Source organism: Camarhynchus parvulus, chromosome 7 (genome assembly GCF_901933205.1).
Source record: "Camarhynchus parvulus chromosome 7, STF_HiC, whole genome shotgun sequence".
Classification (NCBI taxonomy): Eukaryota; Metazoa; Chordata; class Aves; order Passeriformes; family Thraupidae; genus Camarhynchus; species Camarhynchus parvulus.
In genome coordinates this window covers 2,535,605-2,556,369 of record NC_044577.1, presented here as the reverse complement: position 1 = coordinate 2,556,369, position 20,765 = coordinate 2,535,605, and the positions used below count along the sequence as shown (strand labels likewise).

The 20,765-nt window shown below is 49.7% G+C and overlaps 1 protein-coding gene across 1 annotated transcript; it reads right to left on the bottom strand.

Annotated features, from left to right (window-relative positions):
- Positions 1 to 3,494: 3,494 nt before the first annotated feature.
- On the bottom strand, positions 3,495 to 18,159 carry MREG (melanoregulin). The gene is given in 6 exon segments (XM_030952516.1): positions 3,495 to 4,130; positions 6,132 to 6,295; positions 7,868 to 7,958; positions 14,701 to 14,798; positions 14,801 to 14,859; positions 18,071 to 18,159. Coding segments are annotated over 6 exon segments (633 nt in total). The 3' UTR covers positions 3,495 to 3,998.
- Positions 18,160 to 20,765: the final 2,606 nt, after the last annotated feature.

The following is a 20,765-nucleotide window of genomic DNA, read 5'->3' as shown; positions in this document are numbered from 1 at the left end:
GACCCCTTCCAGGCCACTGCATCCCATCTCCTGTGCCTGCTGCTGCTCCAGCCTTTACCAAACACCTGCACTGCCACCTTCTGCCTGGTTTACAGCTCACAGCTGAATCTCCACCATGCTTCACTATTTCTTTTGCTCATCCTGCTGAATTCAGGATGTATGTCCTAGGAAAATTTGGAATACAAAGAAGAAACCACACATGCATGTGCACAATCTGTAAACTGGGGTTTTTTTGTGGTTTATTCTAGCTGGTCTATATTAATTACACTATCCTGACTTCCTAGCTTTAATTTGGAGGAAGGGAACTCTCCAGTGCTGCTCCCCATGACCCAAAAATATTAAAATATTTTGCCCAGAGAAGCTGTGGTTGCCCCATCCCTGGAAGTGTTCCAGGCCAGGTTGGACAGGGCTTGGAGCAGCCTGAGATAGTGGAGGCGTCCCTGCCCATGGCAGGGGGTGGAATGAATATCTTTAAGGTCTCTTCTAAACCAAACCATCCTGTAACTCTAGGAGAAAAAAATCCAAGTGAAGCATAAACTTGGCTTCTAAATGAAAAAAAAAAAAAAGTTCCTTTTTTCTTTCTTTCTCTTCTGATGAAATATTAGCTAAATGCAATGTCAAGTTGCATTCAGCTAATATGTTGTCAAAACCCTCTCACATCACTCATTTTAAAGAATTCTTGGTCTTTTTCCTTTCATGATTGAAGGAATGGATACCGAAATCACCCTCTACTTAGAAAAATCAATGTTCTTAGTGAAGATGCTAATCCCTGCAGCAGCCAGCCTCAGGCCAAGTGGCACTTCCAAGCAGGAGCAGAGGCCCTGGCCCCAGCCCTGGAAGAGAGACAGGCTGGGCACCATCTCCTAGAAAGTGCCAGAGTCATTATTGAATGTCTAAACCCCAACCTTTAACAGAAATCCAGTTCTTGCAGGCTCCAGAGACTCGGTGCATGCAAGAAAAGGTTGGGAATATTTCCCCTGCATGGTAAACAGGATTTTTCCCATGCTGAGGGAACAGTGGCATCTGCTGTTCGCTGGGCTCTCCTACAGCCTCCACTTCCCAGGCAGCTGCCGGAACATTCCCTGGGCATGGGCAGGGTTTGGCTCCCCAGTGGCACCTGGGACATGCAGGATCCTGTGGGAAATGGATTTGTAGAGAACTCTCAAAGCCTGACAGAAGGCTCACATATCTGTATGCGAACTTTGAGATAAGGAATGCTGACTTAGAAATGCCATGGGATAGGACAGACATTGCTGAGAGAGAAATGGAACTAAAAGCAATTTTCAAAGGATGGCCTTGCAAATAAGGCTGGATACTTTGGAGAAATAGAACTATTAAAGATGCATTGTAGTGGGACCCATGAGGGGTAATTTTAGATTATTTGTTTTAAGGCATTTACAGCATGGTGTGGCAAAAGCTGATAGGCCAAGAAACACTTATAATATATTGTAATTAAAAATAGTCAGCTTCTGCTTGTTATAATGTGAATTATAACATCTGTATTGTCTCACCCTTCTCATGAGACTGAAAATAGAATTAAAGTTTTTAAAATAGCTCTCAGTTATCCCATCTCTAAATTAGAAAAGAACTTAATCCAACAGAGAGTCTGGCTCCCCAGTGGCACCTGGGACATGCAGGATGCTCAAGATGTCTCCCTAAATATCAGGTGGGGGGCTCAAGCCCATCTAAATGGCAGCTGAAGGCCTGGGTGGTGGTGGTGCATCAAATTCCAAATTGCTTCTAGTGAAGAAGGGAATTACTCTGTCAGGGCAGGAATTCCAGGACTATTGTGCACCTCCATGGTATTTTCTATGGAATTTAGAAAAGGCAATTTGCTCTTTGCATTGTGCTAATTGAAATACGGTTTACTGGTCTCCTGTCCCGAGTGCATGAAGGGACATTTCCTATGGAGGTGGACAGAATGACCAAGCTGAGCTTGGGTCTATATGGAAACCATTTCTGCTGGTTCCTATCATTTTTCAAGCTGCAGATTTTCCAAAGCTCTGCATCATTCTAAATTCACCAAAGGCTGTTCTGCACTATTTTCAGGATACCCCATGACCAGTTTTAGCTGAGTGCTGGGACTGACAGGTTTTTCTCTGTTGCTGTTGTGATTTGTCCATAAACAGAAGTTCTGAGCCGGTTACTCCTCCCCAAGTGTGGAAAGGAGCAGCTCCGCTCTCATCCAACAAATTCCAGCTCCTCCTTGTGGCTGCACTCAGAAACTCAGCGCTTTCCCTGCATGGGACTTTACTTCAGCAACTAAACTCACTTAGAGATCCTGATTATTGTCCCTTTTGGGCAGCTTGCCCTATGAAGTTCCACCAAAATGCATTTTGGTGACATCAGAACCGGTTTGACAGCCGTGACAGCGAGGGGCAGCTCTGCACAGGCACTGCTGAACGCTGACCTCCGTGCTCAAAAAAAGCAGCACAGCTAAAAGGATTTCTCTCCTTGCCTCTGAGGTCTCCAAACTCATCAATCAGGTGGCTTTAAATAACAGGTAGCACTGTAAGGGACAACGTGCCAAGGGCCAACTTTTGGGTGGTGTCAGGCACCTTGGCACGGATCTCTCTGTTCCACAACAATTTGTTCGAATCAAAGCCTGGATTTGTCGTGCACCAAAGTTTATTTTCTATAAAAACACGGGAGGTTTTGCAAAGGGCAGCTGAACTCCTGCTAGAAAAAAAACAAATCAGTAGGAAATGCCAAATCCCACTGAAATTAAATTTGATCCACATCATCTCCTACAAACACTTTTGTCTTAGGCTGGCAAATGTAACTCTCCTAAGTCAACAGGCAATTTAAAGTGTGTGGAGAACAAGCTGCAGAGGCTGTACAAATATCCCAACCTTTCTGCTATCAGCAGTCAACATAAACATTGTTACCTGGATAGGTTCACAGAGTGAGTAAGAAAGGCTGGTTTTGTAATGTTTTCTTTATTAAACTCAGCTTTCACTGCTGTTCTGAGTTGACAAAAATGTTTCCCAGGAAGAATGACAAACAAAAACAGGTCATAAATATATTTTTTTCAAATGCTGTAGGTATAAACAAATAAAAGCTCTGGTTTGCTACTTTGGGAGGTCCTGTGTAACCAGCATTTTCAACTGGCCAATTAGCAGCATGTGTGTTCATCAGTGAAGAACTTCCACTTGTTTTTAAATTATCAAATCCACTGTTTTAAAAATTATTGCTCATTATCAGACAAAACCCCAAGATTAAAAGGATGTTTATTACAGCATCCCTGCTGGTAATGAGGATTTTTAGATTGCCAGTACATGCAGCTTTGTGCTGGGGTTTTTTTAGGCAATTAAGTCCAAAACTTTTCAAAATAGGTTGAGATGCTGGGCAACCAATGTTCCAGGAGCCAAATTCTCAGCAGCCCTGAACTTGGCACCTTCCTAAACTCTTCCTTCTTTTAAGATGTCAAAACATCCCTCAACCACGAATGGCTGGGGATGGAGCACCCAACTGTGACACTGCTCCAAGGCTTTGCTGCCTGGAATGAAATCCTGTCCTGGCACAGCTCCTGCCTCTTTCCCAATCCCCTGGGACCTGCCTGGAGGGCTGGGGTGAGGATGAGGAGCACTGCACAGAGTCATAGAGCTGTAGACACAGAGGTGTTTTTCCTGTCTTGCCGCTCCTCCTGGCTGGCAGCTCGAGGGAGGGGACAGTGGCAGGTATCATCCAGGTGGAAAGGTGCATTTCCTCACAGCCCTTGGAACTAGAGGCTCTGGCAGCAATGCCTTGTATGGCAGATCCTCCCTGTGCCTATTTCATACACTACTGGCCAGTGGTGTCCCAGTTGTCACTCCCTCGTGCCCGGGAGCCCCGTGGTGCCAGCGTCCCTTTCTGTGCGTGCTCCTGCTGGGCACAGCTCGCCCTGCTCTGCCCACTCTCTTGTCCGCAGGGCCACCAGGAGGGCTCTGTCCTGCTGGCCCCGGGCACAGCAGCCTGCCCAGGAGCGCTGGCCGTGTCACACCGCCAGGACAGGTCCCTCAGGGCACCGTGGGGACGCTCTGCAGGGCCCGGGGTCCCTCGTCCAGCCGGTCCCCGCCGGGCCGCTTGGGGTACACCACGCTGGCCATCTTGAAGAACTCATCGGCGGCGTCCAGGGCGATGAGGCGGTCCTGCCAAACAAGGGTGTGAAAAATGAGCATTTTAGGATTGGCTTTTAGTAAATATTCAAACGAATATTATGTGTGTTGTTTCGAAAGTGATGCTGTATTAATTCTCTTAGGTAGTGTTATTAAATATAGTTTTAGGTTATAAAAAAAATGTTAAAATAGAAACTATGCTATGTAGGATACTTGTTAAAGAGAGGGCTCAGCAGCCACAGGACACTTAAATCCTTCAGAGAAAAAGAATTTATTGCTCCCCTATCAGAAGAAATAAACTTCTTCCTGCTTTGAAGGCGCCATTAGGATTCAGATGAAGAAGCTGGCACTGACCAGACAGAATTCTGTGTTTGAATGGAATCTATGCATCATGTATGAGGTGTATGAATATGCAACAGCTATTGTTTTTAAGGGATAATCCTCTGTTAACATGGGTCCTTTTTTTGGCTTATACTACCCCAAAAAAGGTACCCGGACCATCTGTAACTCTTTGTCTCTATTGTCTCATATTGTCCTAATTCAAATTGTCCAAATTATCATTACTCTAATTGTATTACTATTTTTACAACCTGTGGCAGTTTGCAGGCAGCCCCAACATGGGAAGAGATGAGAATGTTGACTCCATGTTTCAGAAGGCTGATTTATTATTTTATTATATATATATATATTATATTTAAACTATACTAAAACAATAGAAGAAAGGATTTCATCAGAAGGCTAGCAAGGAAAGGAAAAAGAAAGGAATGATAATAAAATCTCGTGACTGACCAGAGAGTCCGAGACAGCTGGACTGTGATTGGCTGTTAATTAGAAACAACCACATGAGACCAATCACAGATCCACCTGTTGCATTCCACAGCAGCAGATAATAATTGTTCACATTTTGTTCCTGAGGCCTCTCAGCTTCTCAGGAGAAAAATCCTGGTAAAGGGATTTTTCAGAAAATATCATGGCTACAATAACCATTTTATTACTATTAAATTTTTAAAATTTTAAAAACAAGTGATTGGTGTTTTTCACAAAGGGGGATTGTGGTCACTTTGGGGTTTTCCAGGCACGTCCCTGCCCGGGGCCCTGAATTGCAGAAAAAAAAACAAACTCCACAACTTTTGTGGAAGTTGTAAAGTTGGTATGTTTATTACAGCGCTGGATGCATGTGGGGATTGCTCCCCTCAAAAGGGATGTGTGCCTCTGGGAACTCTCGGTCTCTTTTTATCTCCCTTACTAATCCACATGCGTGGAATTTCACAACAGGTTCATAAATATTCATTTTACTGATTTCGCGTTATACTCGCAGCTAGGTTTTTTTTTAATCAGAAAGTACAGAAAGAACTCCTGGGTCATCCTGCCCTGTTTCCTGCAGCATCCTCTCTGTCTGTTTCAGAGTTCAAGGGGCCCTTCCTTATGTCTGTCCTTAGGCTGAAGCAGTTTCTTCAAGCATAGGCTTTTTGCAAGAACAGGCAGTCAGACCAAACAGCTATGTTTGCAAGCTACAGACTTCATTCAAAGATGTACATTTCACCTGAATCAAAATGGATTTGTACTCTGGAAAATTTCCACTCTGTCTCAGCCCTCCCTCCACAGCTGCTCTCAGGCAGTAGGTCTCATCTTTTCACAGAATCACTGGGTTGGAGGAGACCTTCAAGATCATCGAGTCCAACCCAGCCCTCAACTAAACCCTGGCACCCAGTGCCACATCCAGGCTTTTCTTAAACACATCCAGGGATGGTGACTCCACCACCTCCCTGGGCAGCCATTCCAGAACTTTATCACCCTTTCTATAAAAAACTTTTTCCTAATATCCAACCTCTATTTCCCTTGGTGCAGCTTAAGACTGTGTGCTCTGGTTCTGTCAGTGCTGCCTGAGAAAGAGCCCAACCCCACATGACTACAACCACCTTTTAGGAAGTTGTAGAGTGCTAAGGTCACCCCTGAGTCTCCTTTTCTCCAGGCTGAGCACCCCCAGCTCCCTCAGCAGAGCTGGATGGGGGAAGGTGTGCTCAGAGAACTCACCACCACAAAGAGGTAGCGCTCAGAAAGCTCCCAGCTGGTGGGGAAGATGTTGGTCTCCTCTGAGAGCTTTAACAAGATGTCCCGGGCTTTGCTCATGTTCTGAGAGTCACTGATGATGCTGAGTTTGGTCACTGACAAGAGGGAATCTGCTTCCTTCTGGAAACCTGGGAAAGAGATGTTACAGAAACAAGTCATTAAACACGAGAGCAGGGTCATCCCTGAGCCCTCCAGGCTCTTGGAAGGTTCCTTATTCCCCTGGGCAGCTGCATCCCTACTTCCTAAAACGAACCAGCACTCCCTCAGGCAGGCTGTGGGACAGATATAAACTCACTGGTGGGGAAAATAAATCACAAAAGTAGCCACAGTGAGTTTGTTGCTGGTTTTCCTGAGAAAAGGTGCATGAACATGCACAACGCAGGGCGCTGATTCAGCTCTTGCATGCTCCTGATGCTCCCAGAGCTTTCAGGGCCGCTGGGGCTCCCCAACCCAGGTAACAGGGATAAAACCTGTGGCAGTGATGAACACCAGGCTAATTGTTCCTGAAGCAGTCAGCATCAATTACAGGAAGGGTATCCAGGGGAGAAAAGCTGGAGGAGAGTGAGCGCAGGGGTTCTTTAAATGCAATGGCTCCCATGAACTCTTTGTTCAGCTCCAGGGGGCTGGTGGTGATGCATCTCACATGAAAACAGTTAAGAGGTGAGAGTGGTGGGCTTATGGTTAAAGCAGAGGCCTAGATAACAGAAGATAGCAGGTTTCACATCTGACTGCTCATTTAGCTTCACTAAGGCCAAATGATCCCTGGCCTTGAGCTTTCCCAGCCTTTGCAGAACATCTCCAGAGCCACTGTGGATGTGAGAGGGATGTGGGAGAGCCTCTGTCAGCCTGCAGTGAGAGATGGAAGGATGCCAAGTGATCCCTCCCAAGCCTGGCCTGCTGTGAGCAGCTGGGTGGAGATGAGGGCTGACAGCTGGTTATGGATTTATGATGTTCCTCCCACCCAAATGCCAGAATAGCAGGTAGGGCAGGAGTGGCTGAGATACCCATCTCTGGCTCCCATTGAGGGTATCCTAGAATAGATTCACTCATCCTCCTCTCAGCAGCCACCACCCACCTCCAGAGCATGATGGAAGTCACGCAGCTGATGTGCTGGCACGTCCTGAGTGTCACATGCTGTGTGCCAGGCAATTGGGAAAAGCCCAAAGTCACACCCACCACCAGCACTTGCAAACAGCAGTAGGAGGGTTCCTGTGAGCAATTCCACTTGCTGAAAGAATATTTCAAACCCACCTGGGAGCAAATGAGGTGAGTGGCTTAGCTCTGATCAGCTGCCATTGGCTAAGGAAACGAAATAGATGTATCTGTGTTCCCGTCTGAACGGAATATTCATTCCTTCCTGCTTATCTTGTTTGGAAAAACCCTAGGTGAACTCCCACTGCAAGGTTTCCACAAGGAAGCTTGAAATGGATGACTGTGCATGTTATTATGGGCTTGGAAGGTGATCATGGCTCATGGACTTTTGATGTGCCTGCAGACACGGTGTCCCTGTCCCCTCCCTGCCGTGCCTGAGCCCTGGGGAGCCTCAGGGACCATGTGGGACACCTGAGGGCATCGCTCAGCAACCTCCTTTTACTTCCCTCCTCTCCAGCTTGATTATGTGGAGCTGTTCCCATCCTCAGCCATGGTGGGATCTGGCATTCAGTACCACTGGAATTACATCCCTTTGGCCACCAGCTTACCTAAATCCTCCAAAATGTGTTTCCACCTGCTCCTCACTTCTTTCCGGGTCTGCCGTAAAGTGTAAATGTCATAGTTGAGCTTCTGCCACTCCTGCAAAGCAAAGGGGTGAGAGACACTCAGTCATTGGAATCTGCTGCTTTCCAAGGAATTTCAGCTCTGAGGAAGAGAGCCAGAGGTGCAGAGTTGGTGCTCTGGGGTGGTGGCTGTGAAGGTCGATGACCAGGTTGCTGCTGCCCCGGGAAGAAATTACACTGACTAACACAGAATATTTAGCTTGACACTTGGCTCAGCATTTCTGTGTCTTCTCTGTTCCAAACTGCTTTCAGTTTCCCTGAAATTTCAGAATTTAGCTCAGGTATTGCTGACAACTGCTCCTCAGTCAGACATGGAGCCCTGTTTGGCATGAACTGGAGCAGGCAGGTGTTCAAAAGTACTAGAAAACAAGAAAACCTGACTTTTTTTAAAGATCAGGGTACTCTCTTTTGAAAGAGGTGCACAGGGATGGATGAGGGCTGAACTGGAGCCATCTGATCTGATAACCCTTAGTGGCTGCCAGGTGCTGCAGTTAATGCCTCACTTCACTGCACAGCTGAAATATTGCACTGGACCTCCAGCTTTAGAGCTGGACAATGGGTCTGGGGTCATTTCATAAAGTCACACCAGCACATTTAAATACAACCACACAAGTTTCATTGGCAGTGGCCTTGGCAGTGCTGGGTTAATGGCTGGACACAATGATCTCAGATGACTTTTCCAACCTAAATTATTCCATGATTCCATAGGCATGCATTCCTGTGAAAATGCAAGAAAACCAGGAGCACTTTTCCCAGCTCTTCCTAGCTGAGTTTAATCAATGCACACACTGCAAAGGGTGCATTTTTAGAAGCAGCCCAACAGCAGGGTGACAACATCAGCTGATAACTTCCTTCCAGTAACAACCTTAATTAATCTCATTTCTCAGCACGGGATTACCTAGATGGGCTCCTGAAGAATAAACAGGTGTTAATCTGTGCTGTCACCCTGAGATTTTCCTACAGGCCATGCTGGGTTCACAGCACAAAAACAACACCCACAGAGGTCAGCCCTATGTTAGAAATCCCGCTGTTTTCTGGTAGCTGGCCCAAGAGCTGACTTGATTCTATAAAGATTTGAAGATTCCTTAATGTTTTTTCCCTGATTGTGGCTGACATGCCACGACAGCAGATATTTAAAGCCAAGCCTGTTTTCCTGCTGATCAGCACAAGCTGCAGGAAGCCCTGGGGATTACACTTTGGAAAAAGCAGCCAGCAGGGTTAAGGCAGTGGTGACTTCAGGTCAGGAGAGCAGGAGAACCAGCTCTGCCACAGCCACTCACTCCCAGAAAACAAAATCCCCTTCCAGAGGCACATTTCCCTCTCTCCTGGAGTGGCACTTGAGACCAGCTTTGCTGTTTGCACAGGCTGCCAGCACAAGGCACCAGGACCAGAGGAATGAGGCAGGGGCAGGACTCTCCTCAGCTCAGAGCTGGCAACTGAGCTGCTCTGGGTGGAAAAGAAAAGAGGGGGGTTATTATGTTCAAGCTTTGTGGGAAGTGTATTGAAAACTGGAGGGTTTTTAGAAAGAGGCTGAAAAGCTGCACGATGCCTTGGTCCCCGCTGGCAGGGGCTCCTTGGAAACGTCTCAGCCCTCTCGTGACCCCCTGGCATGGGCAGAAAGGAGAGGGAGCCAGTCTGGGCACGCTGGTGGGGAATAGCTGTGTGTCTGTGCCCTCCCACAGAGAGAAACAAGGCCTCTAGTGCAGACAACCCCTCCAGACAGCCACTGTGATCCCAGGCCTGCTTCACGCTGTGGAATTAGGCAGCTGGGCCACTGGGAAAGATGCTCCTCTCACAAAATGTGGCCTCCTGGCACCCAGCAGCAGCTTTCAGGGCCGTGGGGATTTACCCTGTGGTAGGAACCAGACTCCTCTCAGCATGGAAAGCAATGCTTAGCATGCAGGGAAGCTGCTCCTGATTTTCTCTGGATTAACAGCAGCGTGTTTTCCCTTGTCTGTTTTTGTTTTAAGGGAATCTAGGTTATGGCTTTCTTGTACATCACAGTGTCTGAGCTGTGTTATGGAAGTGAATATGATGAATGTTCAGTCCCACAGGAGCTCAGACAGTGCCCTGTTGATGGAGAGTTTGGGGAATGTGCAAAGGAATGATTTTGATGCTTAAATCACAAAATGATGCTGAACTGTGGTGCCTAGGTGGGACCTCTTGTTCTGGTGGGATTTATTTTGCCTGAGCATGAAGCTGCATCTGTTTATCTTTCTGTAGTGAAAGCTGGGAGGAGGATGCTCCCAGCCATGGAAAAAGAGCCAGGGAAGCAGAGATTATCAGGATGAGATTGGGCTGAGCTCTCAAAGGGACTCATGCCCTGCTCTCCATCAGTCTCAGAAACCACTGGATCTTCCCAGGCAACTGCTTCCAGCAGAGACACCTGAACTGCCATGGGCTGTGCTCTGTGTGCCTTTAATGAGGGAATCAACTCAAGAGCATCTCTCCACACCCAAAATTATTCTAAAAAGCATCTCCCTGGAGCTGCACAGCAGAGGAAGAGCAAAGCCTGCCCTGCCCGTGCCCAGGCAAGGGCAAGATCAGAGGCTCTGGGGAGGGATCCCGTGAGTCCCCAGGGGCCTCAGGGCAGGGCAGGGCAGAGGCTGCACACCAATCCCCTCTCCCTTGGCCTCCTCGGGAAGTCACAAACTCCTGGGCCAGGGAGGAGGCTTGAAAGCACAGGGGGACACTGACACACAAACGTGGGGTATGTCTGGGACATCCCAGCCATGCACTCAAAAGCAACCCTTTAACTCTTAAATCCTTTTAACTCTTTTGCCAAAATCTGAGTTAACCACAGGAAACCAAAGCAGGTTGCAGTTCCCAGCCCTGTTTTTTGCAGCCAGTTTTGCCCTTTAAACCTACAACAGATACCAGTGAGGGCTTGAGAAAACCCCAAGTGTGTGAGTCAAGAATATCCCAGGAGCAGCAGGGAAACTCCACTGCCTCCCTTCTCCACCTGCTCAGCCCTTCAAATCTTTATCTGGAAAACCTCCCCAGACTCTCCAGTTTGAAACACTAAAGCTGCAAATGCCAAGTGACATGGAATAAGCCAGGCTGGTACATAACTCAGAGGTCTGGGAAAAAATGTGCCAAGAGAACAGGCAACAGTGTCCAGCTTCTCATCCCTGATCATATGAAAGTCTCCTAATTACTAGGGAGCTTTCTTCATGCTGCCAGAACAATCCTCTACCAAATCCATTGCCTTTATTCTCTTAAAAGCAATTGAGGTCACCATTCTGTTCAAGAGTTATTTTAGAAATGAGGTCAAAACAGAGTTATCAGGGAAAGACTGCAGAATATCAGTGCAGACAGGGTACCTGGGATGCTCCTGCTCTGGCTCCACTGGGAGCAGCTGAACAAAGATAAAACACAAATATAAACTACAGACTGACGTCTCAGAAGAAGCTTAAATTGGATTCAATTTGAGAGAAGCATGCAGACATTAAGAGGGCTGGGTTTGGGCTCCCCAGCCAGCATCCCCAGCCCTGGATAAATCCCATCACCTCTCTGTGCCCCAGTAACAGCTGGTCACAATTCTGACCTTCTCTGTGACCTGTTTAGAAAAGAATAATCCTGTAGGAGAGCAGGAGGAGAAAGAAAAATAGGCCTTGCCAGCTCATTAATGGGCTTTTCAGGGGGGTCATGCCAGTGTTGCTCTGCCAGCCAGGCCCCTGGCAGGGATGCAGGCTGGGGAATTGCCTTTGCTATGGGGTTTATGATCCCACCTTCCCCTAGGGAATGAGCCAAGAGAAGAGAGAAACATTGCATTTACAGCAAGCCATGAGAACAGGGGGTTTTCCTCAGTCTCCATGCAAAATGCCACCTTTAGTTTCTGTTCCCAGGGCTGTGGCACAGCTGCCCTGGCTCTTTCTCTGAAGCCAGGATTGGTGCACAGCTCCCTGCCCACAGCTGGGTAACTCCACACACCCCAGCAGAGCCATGGAGAAGCCAGGGCCACCGCAGAGGGGACCTCATGGAGGGGACTCTGTGCACCTCACACTCATTAGCCCAGCACCAGCCCCAGTGCAGCCCCTGCTGCTCATTTCACCACCAGATCTCACATTTGTTTTACCCTCCAACAGGCTCCATGAAGCTGCAGAGCCAGAGGAGGGAAAAAACCCTCCCATTTTCCCCATATTTGAAACATGATCCCGGAATTCAAAAGCTGTGATGGCAGCTCTGATCTTCAAAAGCTGCATCTGCTTGAGTCAGCCCCTCAGCAATGGCTTTCCTGGTTTTCTCTGTGCAAGCTAAGGGCACACTGAGTTTGGGCTGGAGCTGCCAGCAGGGACAGGAGGAAGACACAACTCCACATGGATCAGGTGTGGGTCCTGCCCTATGTTGGGGCAAAGAACTGACCCCAAGGGAGGGCACCAACACTGCCAGGATGGGGCCATGCAGATCAGGAACACACAAGGGACAGCTGCCTGCTCTTTGGGATCCTTCCAAAGGCCTGTGCTGGGAAATCCCTGAGGTACAGGTGGGGAATGGCAAAGCACACACTGAGTGCGCACTGCACACCAGAATTTCTTTGTTAAATGAAGGAGCAGAAATGCAGCAAGTTCTCCTTTCAGGCAGTTTTAACCACAGGAAGTACCTATGGTTTTGTAACACTTGTGCACTGCACAAAGAAGCTGTTCCTCCATCCTCAGTCCTGCAGTATCCACAGGCTCTCCCTGGGGATTTTGGGAGCAGAGCAGCCCCTCAAGCAGATCCTGGCTTTTGCAGCCCAGTGTTGTTCTGCAATCAGACTTTTTTTCTCTCTCTCTGAGCTGAAATCTCGTTAGGAGGGGAGGGCACTCCAATCTGGCCTAGTTTTAAAATGCTTGCTGGAGTAAGGAGAGATTCTGGCACCAGGGGCCAGGGGCAGGAATGCTGGCTTTGCTGTCCCAGCCCCTCCCTGTCCTGTCACCCAGCAAGAGCCTGCTGGGCTTCCCTGTGTGCCTCAGTTTCCCAGCTGTAACCTGGGCTGCAAAGGGCACGGGGCCACACTCAAAGCAAGGGTAAAGTGTGTTGGCTTTCCTCAAAACTTTCCTCACTGTTGTCCTGATGTGCTCCCCAGGCTTTTTATTGATTGCACTGCATGAAAAAGCAGAGTATGTGATCCTGCCTTTGCTATGGAGAGGAAGCCCTGTGAGTTTTGGGCTTTCTTTTTCCACGGGGACTGCTCAGAGCTGCTAAAAACCCTACAGATACACTGAGGGCAGGATTTAGGGCGGGATTTAGGGCAGGCAGGAACACTGGGTTTAGGATATGCAGGGGCAGGAGCACTTTCCTGCTCAGCCATATCTGATGCTCTTCCCTGTGGTGACACACAACACTGCTGTGCATCAGTGCAGCCCCTAAATGGAGCTGTCCTTGTTTCCTGCAGCCACTTTGGGATGGAGGAAGCTCCCTTGCTTCTCTCAGACTAGCAACTCAAGGTAGAGAGAGCAGCAGTGGGGAGGGAAGAGATCTCCAGTTTGAGCTGTAAAGGTCACATGCGACCATGAAAATGTTGTTACAAAACCATCCATTGTATAAACACCACGATTAAATCAAACTCACCAAAAAACAACCCCTTAAGTGGGATTCTGGCCAACTGTATACAAGCATTTCATTACCTCTTTTAGCTAATTACAACTCATAATTTTGATTTCTCTGGGATTTAAGGCTCTTTGTAAAGCTGGCTTTTGGTTTACAGAGAGAAACAGTTACACTCCTGCAGACACTGCTCAGATGAAGCAGGATCATGTTGAAGTCAAACATGAAGCCTCCAGGCTTCCCTGCAAACCTTCTGGCATCATGCAAGCAATCAGAGAGAGGAAAAATGTGTCACTGTTTGCTACAGCCTGCTCCTAATCAGGCCACTGCAATCTCCTTTGCACTGAGTGCCTTAGCAGAGGAAATCAGGGCTGCACAACAGCCTTTATGTAACAGCCATGACTTTTCCCTTCCCACTAGAGCCGTGCCAGTTCCCTGTTCCTCAATAATTGCCCTGCATCCCTCTGGAGCACACTGAACCTGACACGGCCCCGCAGCAGCAGGGCCCGCCCATGGGAAGGACAAACCAGGGAAATACCCGACCAAACCCACAGCCTGGGGAGGTTTAGATAGAGTATTAGGAAAAATATCCTTTCTGAGAGGGTGGTGAGGGAAGGTGGTGGGCACAGGGTGCCCAGAGAAGCTGTGGCTGCCCCATCCTTGCAAGTGTCCAAGGCCAGGTTGGACGGGGCTTGGAGGAACCTGGGATAGTGGAATGTGCCATTTACATTCTCTTAAAAAAATCCCTTCACCCAGGATTTTTCTCCTGGGAAGCTGAGAAGCCTCAGAGAAAAGGAAAACAATTCTTCTCTCATTTGCTTCTCCTGTGTGGAATGTGTTTGGAGATTGTTTACCCACAGGTGATTGTTTCATTGGTGTGAGTTGTTTTGGCTCTTTGGCCAATCAGGGCCAAGCTGTGTCGGGACTCTGGAAAGAGTCAGGAGTTTTCATTATTATCTTTTTAGCATTCACTAAGTGTCCTTTCTGTATTCTTTAGTATAGTTAGTATTTATTACTTTATAATATAGTATAATAAAGTAATAACTTAGACTTCTGAGAACATGGAGTCAGGTGCATCATCCTGCCTTCGTTGGGACATTCCCAGCAAAGACAACAGTGGAAGGTGTCCCTGCCCACGGCAGGGGGTGGCACTGGATGAGCTTTGAGGTCCCTTCCATCCCAAAGCCTCCTGTGATGCTGTGGTTCACCACACCCAGCCCAGCCCTCACCTCTGAGTCCTTGTCCAGCTGGTTCCTGACCACGATCATGTTGTAGAGCACGCGGTCGTCGTCGGCCTCGGTGTGGGTCACGTCGTGGGGCGTGCTCAAAGGTTCTGCTCCTCATCCCGCGCCAGCGTGGCCCCGAACGACGTGTAGGGATTGTTGTTACTGCAGGGACACACAGGGGTTGTTGTCAGGGGTTGTTGTCACTGCAGGGACACAGAGGGGTTACTGTCCCTGCAGGGACACAGGGCCAGGCAGCTCAGCACCAGGCAGGCCCCTGCTGCCCTCCCAGTGCCCACTGCTGTGCCCTCCCCTCTCTCAGAGAGCGGGGGAAAGAGAGGACAGAGGGTTTTTCCTCTTTTTCCTTTTTTTCCATCCTGAGCAGGCAAGCCATGGTTCAAACCAAACCGTGCAATGCCCACAGGTGCCCCCAGCCAGCAGCTCCCACCTCAGAGCTGCAGGGATGTACTGAGCTGTGCAACAACAGACAAGGCATGGAAAGGATATTCAGCCCCATTTATTTTGGCAATGGGAATGTCCTCAGCCTTCTAATGAACTCCAGGCTTCATTTGCTTAGCAAAGCTGAGCAGCATCTTCTGGGAAGGCTGTCCTCACAGAGGTGGGGAGCTTTTCCCTGCTCTGGGGCAGTTCTGTGTTTTATGGCTTTGTGTTGCTCTGGGGATGTGCAATTTTTTAACAAGGACACTTCTGCCAAGAGACCTTTTAGCAGGGGATTTCCATAAAGTGTCTAAGCAAGATGTCCAGCTGCTTCAGCAGAACAATACAAGTGGAGAACTATTTTTGGCCTTATCACCCTCTGGCAATCCCTGCTCACTTCTTGTCAGAACAACCCACTGTTTATTTTGTTTGCTACCCAAACCTCATTCCTTTCCCAAGGAACCCATCCAGAGAAACTTCAGGTAACACTGTGGGTGCCATGGCACCAAGCCATAAAAGGAGGCTAAGAGGAGCTCCAGCACATAGATGAAATAGGAAAAAAACTAATTCCCATCAGCATTCCAGCAGGAAGCTTAATTAGACTTTCAACAAACCCAAAACCTGAGCAACAGGTAATAAGGGGAAAGATAATCTCTTATAATCTCTCATTAAAGACAAGCAAACAAAGGTAACTTGGAGGGTGTGGAGGGGCACAACCATTTTTCAATGGTGGAGCAGACAGGGAGGGAGCCCTCAGGAGCCAGCTGTGCCATCAGCAGGAGTTCACTCCCATGCTGAGCTTCTTCCCACTCAGGCATTTAGCTCAGTAAATATGCTTAACATTTGAATTACTTAAAACACCAGCATTTAGCAATAACACTGCCACACCTGAGCTTTTCTAAGCCACTCCCTCCCTCACAGCTCGAAGGGCACTTCCCAGCACATTCCCATTTCCAAATCACAGCACGGAGCATCCTGTAAGGCATGTGGCAGTGCCCAGGAGTCAGCCAATCCATACCAGCACGGAGAGCTCTGCCAACAGCTCTTGCAAGCAACATTGCAAAGGAAAAAGTGGGAGGGAGAAAAGAAGCACGTGGACAGCAGTGGCTGTGCAGGTTAAGGAATCTCAGAAGGGACAGGGAGCATTTCACACTGTGGATTTTATCCAGAAAATGGTGAGCACCAATGCTTCATCGTTGCTGCTCCAGGGGGCTTTCAGTTCACATTAAATTTTAGCATTTGGAGCCCACATGTTTCGTTGATTTTCATCCTGAGTGCACCATCCAAGCCAGACTCTGCCTTCACACATCAAGAGACAAGCAAGCAGCCCGGATGCTTTGCAACAGCAGCTCCCAAACCTAAAACTCAGCTAAGAGAGCTGAAACCTCAAGCAATTCATTCACTTTAAACAGCACTGCAGTAAAAACAAATCCAGCAAGCAATTGCAAAATCCCCACTATAAAATGAGACCCCACAGCCCCTCGAGAAGGGGCAAGCATTATCCTGTTAGGGACAGCAATTAGGCTGTTAGATTAATTATGCTGGCACACGTGTATAAGAGCAGGTGCCTTTCCAATTCCCAGAATTTACAGAGCCTTTCCTCCTTGGGGCCAGCATTAATTGGATCGCCTGCCCGTTACTAAAGCCAGGTGCCAGGGGAGGGACACGGGGCAGCAGCGGGAGCCTCTCCGCCCGTGTGCCCGGCTCCCGGGAGGTTAATGCCAATTTCCTGGCCCGGAGGCCCCATGCTTGGGATTAGCCGGTCATTATTTAGGTAACTGCTTTACCAGCGCGAAATCAGGGCGTTTGAAGCCGTGTGTGCCCAGCTCTGCTGTTACCTATGCAGGGAGCATCCCACCCTGCTCCCCGAACGCGTCTGTCCCTCTCTGGCATAGGGAGGGCACGGTCCCGGCTCCATCCCGGGGCTGGCACACCCTCTTGCTGTGCCAGGACAGCGGCTGGCATCGGGGAAAGGGGGAGAGCCGCCGCAAAATGCAAACAGTCTTTAAGTGCTTGCACAGCTCTTCTCCACGGGTCAGGGAGGGAAGATCTGTGTGCACCGAGAGCAGCAGAGCAGGAGCTGCTCCCCGATCAGCACACGCAGCTCTCCCTTAGAGCCGGCTCCGCTGAGCATCCATCTCCTCCCCGCATCCCTGAATGGAGCCGCGCTGGAGAGCTGCGGGTGTTCACCTGGAAAAGGGAAGGCTCCAGGGAGCCCTTCCAGTGCATAAAGGGGAGAATGACTTCTTAGCGAGGCAGATAGTGATAGGAAAAGTGGGAACGGTCTTAAACGAAACGAGGAGATTTAAATTAGGTGTTAGGAAGAAATTCTTCCCTTTGAGGGTGGTGATGCCCTGGCACAGGTTGCCCACAGAAGCTGAGGCTGCCCCATCCCCGGCAGTGTTCCAGGCCAGGTTGGATGGGGCTTGGAGCAGCCTGGGATAGTGGAAGGTGTCCGTGCCATGGCAGGGGAGGAACTGGGTAAGCTTTAATGTCCCTTCCATCCCAGCCCATTCTGGGATTCTGCGAGCCCAGCCTGCGAACAGAGCTCTGCACAACCCAGAGCTGCCGGCAGTGGGTCAGGGATGCAGGGCCCCCTTTTTGTTCAGTGCCTCAGCTCCTCCATTGAAATCCCACCGCGGAAGGACGAGCGCTGGACCGTCCCTACGGCTGGGGAACCCCGAGGGGATGCGCGGGCAGGGCTCCTGCTGTCACAAGGAGTCCAGCCCCTGTGGCAGCCTCCCCGGGCAGAACGAGAGCGGGCAGCGGCTCCATCCCGCCGCGGAAGATCCCCACGGAGCCGCGACGGCTTTAGCAGGGGATGGAGCCCCGCTCCAGCGGCGGTGACAGCGCGGGGAGCGGGCAGAGGACAGCGGGGGGAAGGCTCCGGGTGGCCGGGTGGGCTCATCCCCCGCCGGGGAGCCGGGCCGGGTCTCACCTGAGCAGGGGCTCCTTCTCCGGCGCCGCCGCCTCCCCGCCGCAGCAGCCGCAGCAGCCGAGCGATCGCAGCCAGGCCCGCAGCCCCATCGGCGCCGCCGGAGAGCCGGGCAGGGCACGGCAGGGCGGGCCGGCCCCACGGCCGTCCCCTGCCCCCGCCCCGCCGGGCCGGGCCGGGCTCCGCACCGCCCTCGCTGCCTGCCCTGCCCTGCTCGGCCCGACCCTGCCTTGCCCTGCCTTGCCCTGCCCCGCCCCGCCGGAGCGGCGGCTGCTGCGGCAGCTCAGGGACAGAGCTGCTGCCTTCTTCTGCATCCTCCTTGAACCGCCCTCCCTCATCTTCCTCCTGCACTGTCCTGCATCATCCTCCTACACTCCTCTGCAACTCTCCTGTATCCTCCTGCACTCCTCTGCAATCCTCCCGCATCCTCCTGCAACCCCCGGCTCCCCCTTGCACTCTCCTGGATCCTGAAGCGCTCTTCTGCACCCTTCCAAACCCTCCTGTACCCTGTTGTCCTCTGCAGTGGCTTTCCCTGCCCTTTTGCATCCTCACGCACCGTCCTCCATCCCACTGCATCCTCCTGCATGCTCCTCCATCCTCACACACCCTTCCTCACCCTGCTGCACTGTCTCACACCCTTCTGTGCCCTCCTGCACCCTCCTCAATGCCATGGTGCATTTGCCCTCATGCCCCACTGGGACAGGCTATCACTGGTCAGCACAGCACAGAACCCCAAAATTCCCCTTTTCCAACCCTCTGCACCACTACACTTCCAGGCCTGTTCCCACCTGGCTTTTGGGACACAGGGCTGTGATCCTGGGAGCTGCAACTGCAGGAAGGGATGGACTCAGCTGTCTCCTGGTACAGGGGCTTTTAAGGAAGAAGAGCCTAAAATATTGCTGCCTTCTCCCTTGTTTTCTCCCTATTGTCAGGAAAATTTATCCACAAACACCAGAGGTTTCTTTCCAAAAAGGAGACAGAGGAGTCCTGTAACTTTATTCGAATAAGGGGCGAGGCCATGGGGTATTTCGCCTGGGGTCTCTCCAATTTTCGGAGCATGCAGCCTCCTTTTTATCCTGATTTCCCAGCCCCATTTCCCTCTCTCTTTCCCTGTTGGCCGAGGTATTTGAGAGGTACAGACTTCCTGAAATGCCTGATACCTAAGGCCCCTTCTAATGTATACCCCACTTTGTGTCTCTGTTCTTCTCTAAATCCAGAGATTTAGCACAGTCTTGAGAGAGTAACAGTCTGTGTTGATTAGTGGAATTCCTATGGGATTTATGCTTTCCCCCATTGCTTCTTTCACCTCTCCCTATCTGGCCTTACCCACCATCAGGCCCACAGTTTGTAAAGACACCCCCTTCTCATTCCTTTCACTGTCTCACATTCTATCACATGCCTGGCTGGGACCCCAAGAAGGAAAAGCTTAAACTTTGAATTAAGATAGTCCTGGATCTTGTTTAATTGCCACAAATTTGTTTGCAATTTCAGAGCAGCCCATCAGGCATCAGCCAGACCCAGAGCAATTGCTCTGAGTCTGGTTTGGCCATCCCCAAGATGTTATTTAATTTTAGTACAGCAGCTTCCTGACGCCACTGGACTTTTTGCTTGTGCCAGCAGATATAATAATATCAGCCACTACATCCTCATGCCCAGAGAGTGCATGCAAGGAAAGGTGAAATAAGATCATTTTGAGCTCACATTTCTCTCCCTCCTTTTATCCAGAATTGTTAATTTGTCAGCAGTGGATCTGGCCCCTGCGTGGGGAATGGGAGATCTCAGGTTGCTCAGCCACAGATCCTCAGGTGACTTCTAAATTTCATTTAATACACTGGCTCCACAACCAGATTTCCCAGCTGCCTTAATTCAAAGGTGAAATGGAGGGAGAAGGACTTGCTTCTGGAAGCCCCCAGTGCTGGGCTTTGCTCTCAGCCCCAGTGCTGCTCATCAGCCATTCCACAGGAAGGATTTCTGGCCGGATGAGCCAAGGGCGAGGCAGGATTGCAAAGCCAAGGGTTCTCTCCTCTGCAGCCCCCTCTGCCCTTGAGCATGTCATGCCTGCCTTTCCTTTCCCTCCAGCCCTTTGTGTGCTGCAGCACAGCAACCACCAGGACATCACCAGTCACTGCTGCTGCCATTGCAAGGATCCGAGAATTGCAGATGCACTTCCCTAAAATAGTCACTGCTGTGGGAATTCTTTCTCCCTTCCCTCTCTGCTCTCTTGTTCATCTGGGTTTTCTTTTGACACAAACACTGATTTTTCCTGGATTGCAAATGCCAAGGAGCAGGCAGGGATAGCCTTAATGCCAGCTTGAGGCACAGCTCTAACACATCAAGAGTGACATCTCTGGTTTGTGGATAAATCCCTTCCTTACAAGGAACTTTATCCATGCCCCACTGCTTCTAAGACAAGAGAATTATATTCTTCACTAACTTGAAGTCTGAGTCCTCTAGGTTTGAAAAGATCCTTGAAGAAATACCAACTGTTTTCCAATCCCTTTATTCCTTGTTGTGATAATAAATCTTGCTCCTTTTCCATCAGAGAACAAATAAACAGGGGAGCATCTTCCAAGACCTGAAACCTTACTGGGATCTTAAAATCAAATCAAGTTTTCCCAAAAGTAGGAGAAATATCACTGACTTCTTCAGGGTATCCTGAGGATGGGGAGGTGGACCCCAGCCCACACAGCCCTGCGGG